This window comes from Silene latifolia, chromosome X (assembly GCF_048544455.1).
Source record: "Silene latifolia isolate original U9 population chromosome X, ASM4854445v1, whole genome shotgun sequence".
NCBI classification, from domain to species: domain Eukaryota; kingdom Viridiplantae; phylum Streptophyta; class Magnoliopsida; order Caryophyllales; family Caryophyllaceae; genus Silene; species Silene latifolia.
In genome coordinates this window covers 27,561,963-27,568,184 of record NC_133537.1, presented here as the reverse complement: position 1 = coordinate 27,568,184, position 6,222 = coordinate 27,561,963, and the positions used below count along the sequence as shown (strand labels likewise).

General features: G+C 43.0%; 1 protein-coding gene across 1 annotated transcript; it reads right to left on the bottom strand.

Annotated features, from left to right (window-relative positions):
* Positions 1–248: 248 nt before the first annotated feature.
* LOC141617093 (uncharacterized) lies at positions 249–3,444 on the bottom strand. Its single transcript, XM_074434268.1, has 3 exons — positions 1,937–3,444; positions 619–1,658; positions 249–505 (listed from the first exon to the last, which is right to left on the bottom strand). The coding sequence occupies exons 1-3, from the start codon at positions 3,442–3,444 to the stop codon at positions 249–251; spliced, it is 2,805 nt and encodes a 934-aa protein (XP_074290369.1).
* Between the last annotated feature and the right edge of the window lie 2,778 nt (positions 3,445–6,222).

The window sequence follows — 6,222 nt, the reverse complement described above, 5'->3', positions numbered from 1 at the left end:
GTAACACACCCCATGATCCATTTAATGAAAGTTGCAGGAAAGTTCAGTACAGTAAGCATATTTGAAAGGAAAGACCACTAGATAGAATCAAAAGCCTTACTTATGTCCACTTTGAGCATGCACCTAGGAGTGAGGTACTTTCTTTGGTACCCCTTAACCAAGCTCTGAGTTAACATAACATTCTTATGGAGGCTCCTACCAGGTACAAAAGCAGCCTGCTCATAGCCAACTAGCTTAGCCACCACCCTCTACAGTCTATTAGTTAAAATCTTGCTAATAGTCTTATAGACTACAGAGCAGCAGGAGATAGGCCTGAAATCTTTGACAGTCTGGACAACTTTCTTTTTAGGAATAAGTGAAATAAGAGTGACATTGGCCTGCTTAGGCATGAATCTAGTCTTAAAGAAATCGGCAACTGCAAGACAGAAGTCATCAGCAACTATGTCCCAAGTGGCTTTGAAAAAGCCAGAAGAGAAACCATCCAGGCCAGGGCTTTTGTTAGAGCCTATGGAGAATAAAGCAGATTTGATCTCCTCCCTGGACACAGGCTCAGTGAGCCGTAGCTTATCATGGTCATCCAGACACCCCCCCCTTAGGCAACAGAAGAAATATCCATACTCTGGACAGGGTTAGAAGAACCAAGGAGTTGTTTATAGTAATCAATAAAAGCATCACCCACCTCATGAAGCCCTTGATGAGTACAACCAGCTAAGTCCTGAATTTCACCAATGAGCTGGCTCTGCCGCCTCTCCTTAATCCTGGTAGAAAAGAACTTAGACCCAGCATCATTAAGTTTAATATCATGTATCTTTGCTCTTTGTATTAGGATCTTAGCTTCAGCATCCTTTAGTTTCCAAAAAGCCAGTGATAACTCCTTCTCTTTCATGATGAGTTCCTCAGAAAGAGGGCTAAGTTGAAGATCAAGGAAACATTGGTTCAGCTTAGTCCTCACCTTTTCAATTCTATCACTCATACTGGAAAAGTGAGCAACATGCAACTGTTTGAGGTAAACCCTAGTATTCTTAAGTTTAGCGATAAACCTAAACATGGAATTACCAGTGACCCTACTATTCCAGGCTGCAGCAACTTGATGGTGGAAATCAGGGTGGTCAGTCCAACAATCAAGGAATTTAAACTGTTTCTTAGGTGCTGGATCCCCAGGGAAAGTCAATAAAGCTGGACAGTGATCAGAAACCCCAGGGGGTAAGAATTGAGCAGCAGTCTGGGTAAAGGTGAGAAGCCAGTCACCATTTACCAAAATCCTATCAAGCTTAGAGTAAACTCTAATAGAAGGGTCTTGTTTATTAAACCAAATAAAATCATTGCCAGTCCCTTGCATATCATCAAGGCCACAGGAAGAGAGGTAGTTGTTAAAGTCAATCATATCAGGCAAGTGAGCAGGCAGGTTACCAATTTTTTCATGACTATATCCAACAATGTTAAAATCACCCATGACAACCCAGGGTCCAACCTGAGGAGCCATATCAGTCAAACTATCCCAGAGAGTTACACTCTTGACAGGACAATTGCTACCATAGACTACAGACAGATGAAAAGCTCTACCAGTAGCCAAAGGGTGAACATGACAATGCAAAACTTGGGCATGAACCTGCAGTATGGTGACTCTGGTAGTGGATGAATTCCAAACTAGCCAAATCCTACCATTATAGTGCTTACAATAATTGCAAAAAGAACTATAACCCCTAAATTTATTTCTCAAAATCCTATGGGATTTATTTTCCTTAACTCTGGTTTCCAAGATACCAAGGATATCCAGTTTATTCTGAGTAAGAAACTTATTAACCTCTATTTACTTAACAAGCTTATTGAGGCCCCTAATATTCCAGGAGGATATAATCATGTTAAGTGTGGATCAGGGGGTTCAGCCACTAAAGGAGCAGACTCTAAATCAATGTCACATGAAGGGACATCCTACTGCAAAACATTAAACTTATTAGGAGAGGTATGCAGACCCGAGGTATTAGAATTTCTCACAGGGGAAAAAGGCTCTACAAAACCCAACTCTGAGCTATCCAGTTCCTGACCTGTGTCATGCCCTAGCACACTGCATTCTGAGTACATTTCAGCACCAGTAGAGGGAGGATCAAGAGGCTCATCAAGAGTAGGAGGACCTAGCTCAGAGCATTCTGAGTCAATCCTCTCCTTCAGGGCAACTGAATCTCCACTCAATGGTACTGAGGTATCACCTAGCAAGTGGCATTCTGAGGCAGGATTCACAGCAGGAAGGGCAGCTACAGAGACAGGTTTCACAACACGCTTATAAACCTTCTTGGCAGGCTTATTAGGCTTCTCAACCACTTTGTCATCTTGACTCTTAGGGACAGGAGGCTTGTTCCTCTTGCAGTTGGCAGCATTATGACCAATTTTGTGACAAGTATGATAGTAGTATGGGAGCCATTCATAGACTACCCTCTGAATAGAATGACCAATGAAAGGGGCATCAATAGCAACATGATCAGGCAAGTCTTTGGAGATATCTACTTCCACAAGGACTCTAGCAAAAGAGAGCCTGGCCTTGCAAGTAGTGTGCAAGTCACCAAAGAGTGGCTTGCCAATCTTGCTGGCCATCTTACTAAGGATAGAGTCAGTCGACATATAAGGATCCAAATCAAGAAAGAGAACCCATGTAGGTACTAAGGCAACACTTTCCATGATACAAGAGAAATAGGGAGACCATTGCTTCAATATAAGAGAGTTTGAACCAACTTTCCAAGGCCCTTTTCTTAAGACTTCATTCATGGCCTCTTCAGTGTCAAACTTGAAACTGAACCATCCTTTCTTGAAGTATTGAACAAGAGGCAAAGGACCATGGTTCCAACTTTTCTGGACAAAATCAGAAACTTGTTTCTGAGTGGGTTTAACACCAAGAACGTTACCCATGAGAGTGAACTTCCATTTCTCAACTTCATCCTGAACCTCATCCATAAGAATGTCAATTTCAGTGGACTTAGCACTGTCTTCATCAAAGAACAAGCTCATACCCACGGTACCCTTACCCTTAGTGACATCAGCCCAGTTTTTCCCCAAAGGTGGAGGAATGGGAGGGGTAGGGGAGACAGGGGGATTAGCAGAAGGAACAGGAGAAGGCTGTTGTAAACTAGAACTGGAATTCTCCAAAGGAGAGACAGGAGCATCCATGGCTTCCTCTGTTTCCGGAGAAGGACCCGAGTTTGACCCAGACGAGTTTGCACAAACCAGTGGGTCAACAACATGCGAGGAAACAGGTGGAGTAGGAATAACAAAAGTAGGAGACGAAGAAGCACGAGAAACCATAGAATTACTACCTGGAGAACTTCGAAGACGAGCTTTACCCAGAGAAAAATTCGAAGTTAAAGGAGGAAAATTTGTACCATTAGAATCAGAATCTTGCAAGGAAGCTGAAGAAGTGCTTGATTTTGGCGGGCGCCCTCTCCCTCTAGCCATGGAGGAAGGATTGAGCATCAATGGCGTCGTTCCTTCTTGAGAGAAAAATCTCTCTAACCGACAAGAGAGAGAAAGGGGTTTTTATTATTATTGTTGTTGTTGTTGTTGTTGTTGTTGTTGTTGTTGTTGTTGTTGTTGTTGTTGTTGTTGTTGTTGTTGTTGTTGTTGTTGTTGTTGTTGTTGTTGTTGTTGTTGTTGTTGTTGTTGTTGTTGTTGTTGTTGTTGTTGTTGTTGTTGTTGTTGTTGTTGTTGTTGTTGTTGTTGTTGTTGTTGTTGTTGTTGTTGTTGTTGTTGTTGTTGTTGTTGTTGTTGTTGTTGTTGTTGTTGTTGTTGTTGTTGTTGTTGTTGTTGTTGTTGTTGTTGTTGTTGTTGTTGTTGTTGTTGTTGTTGTTGTTGTTGTTGTTGTTGTTGTTGTTGTTGTTGTTGTTGTTGTTGTTTGTTGTTGTTGTTGTTGTTGTTGTTGTTGTTGTTGTTGTTGTTGTTGTTGTTGTTGTTGTTGTTGTTGTTGTTGTTGTTGTTGTTGTTGTTGTTGTTGTTGTTGTTATTATTATTATTATTATTATTATTATTTTTTTTTATTATTATTATTATTTTTTTTTTAGAAGGATGCGCGCAGGTTGCATAAAAAGAATAAAAGTTTACATGAAATTGGTGGGGAGCCGAGAGACAATCTTGGCTCCCCCACCCTTATCAACAACAAAGCTAAGTCTAGTATTATTATTATTTTTTTTTTATTATTATTTATATTATTGTTATTATTATTGTTGTTGTTGTTGTTGTTGTTGTTGTTGTTGTTGTTGTTGTTGTTACTACTACTATTACTACTACTACTATTACTACTACTATTACTACTACTACTACTATTACTATTACTATTATTACTGTTATTATTATTATTGTTATTATTATTATTATTATTATTATTATTATTATTATTATTATTTTTTTTTTTAATTATAAAATGCGCGCAGCTTTCATTATAATAAAAATAAAAGGTTTACATGAAATTGGTGGGGAGCCGAGAGACAATCTGGGCTCCCACACCCTTAGCAATAGTAAAGCTAATACGAGTAAAAATGTAAGCGGCTACCCTAGCCCCAGCATCCTGAGATATCGAGAATTTCTGGATCCGCTTGAGCAAGGCAACAGCATCCGAACTCAACTCCCCAAGTGAAGAGAAAGAGAAAGGTAGGAAACCATAACCCGCTACCGCGCACAAATCCCCATACTTAGCACGCTTTCGGCGAGCAAAGATCGGGCGACAACCCGGCCCGGCACAAAATCTGCCAACCCAGTCTGAGTCAAAGGTGAAGAACCTGTCAGGTCGACGCACACATCACGCCCCCTGTCCCAAGAATAAAGCAATAAATCCGCAGGACGAAGAGAGCCACCATGCCCATCAACCAAACCGATATCAACCACCTTCCCCGCAGTAATACCAGATCTATAGCAGATGTCGAAAAGAGTGTCCCGGACAAGGTTATGCCGATGTTTAACGCCCACGATACAGACAAGAAACAGCGTGGTCACCAAAAACATCCCAAAAAAAAAAACCCGAGAGCAAGCGGGACAGGGCCTAGATACCGTGAATAACGGAACACCCGAGGCGATACCCCAAAGACACTACGGTAAATCCTCCCGTTCATAGTCTGACCCAACCCCGAGATAGGAACCGCACGTAACCAATCGGAGGAGTGAGAACCTGCCGAGATCGCCATAGAGCGATCTCGGCGAGGTGTCAAAGAGAAAACAGACTCGAGGCGAGCAACCGTCGTGAAATAAATATCTCGCCAATTTCTTCATAAGTTTGGGGGCGCAATTTCACTAGGGTGACCTAATATATCGTAACCCGTAGTCGCAGAAACACTGCGCGCATCATCAAAAGCAGGGCCAGCAGCTACAACACGAGAAGGGCCGAGGAGCTTAGCCTGCAAACCAGCAGACTGCAAGCGGGACGCAATAAAAGCATAAAATAAAACATCTCCCGCCGCATAGACACCAAGTCCACCAAGATGAAAAGGGAATGTAGCAAGGCGCCACTGCCAATCCCCAAAACCCGGCCCTGACGCGGTGACAATACGTTCCAAGCTAGAACGCAGAGCGGCATCAAAAGGAAGATGGACAGACCCAAAAACACTAGGGGAGCAAGTACGAAGGGAGAAGTAGAGCTTAGATATACCAGTACAAGCTCGAAGAAGAAGCAACTCACACTGCGGGTCCTCAATCCTCGCAACCAAGTCCATCAGCTCAATGGTCTTAGTTACTCTCGTCGCCACAATCTCACTGCTAAAACCAGGACAAGTACTGACCGGTCCTCCCAAAATCGTAACACACGCAACGGCCGAGAAATAGAAGTGGGGAAAACCCCCGGAAGCCGGCTCCGTGGATCCTCAACAGGCCAAAAGACCTCCGTCTTGGAGACATTTAGGTGTAAACCAAAACGAGGGCCATCCAACCTAATCATGTCCAACACCTTCCCCACCTCCAAAGTATCTCCCACAATGGTGCCATCATCTAAGTACCAGGCCTGCAAAGTGAGGTCAAAAGTGTCCCGGATCTTGCAAACCAAAGGATGCAAAACCAACGCGAAAAGCAAAGGCCCCAAAGGATCACCCTGTTGAACACCCTGACAAGACCACAAGCAGTGCTCCCCATAAAAAAGGCGGGCCGGGCTGGAATAACAAAACTCCACCCAACGGGAGAGAGCCGGGCACCGACGGCGGAGCTCCTGAAGCATGGTCGAACGGTCAACAAGGTTGAACGCATTATGGAAATCAA

Bases quoted from the DNA above. Each gene is read 5' to 3' on its own strand.
- LOC141617093 (XM_074434268.1), bottom strand. From the start codon at position 3,444: ATGGCTAGAGGGAGAGGGCGCCCGCCAAAATCAAGCACTTCTTCAGCT. The intron at 1,659-1,936 runs GTAGGATGTCCC...CTATAATGGTAG, and splicing joins AATAAGTTTAATGTTTTGCA to GATTTGGCTAGTTTGGAATT. The intron at 506-618 runs GTATGGATATTT...TATTCTCCATAG, and splicing joins TTCTTCTAACCCTGTCCAGA to GCTCTAACAAAAGCCCTGGC.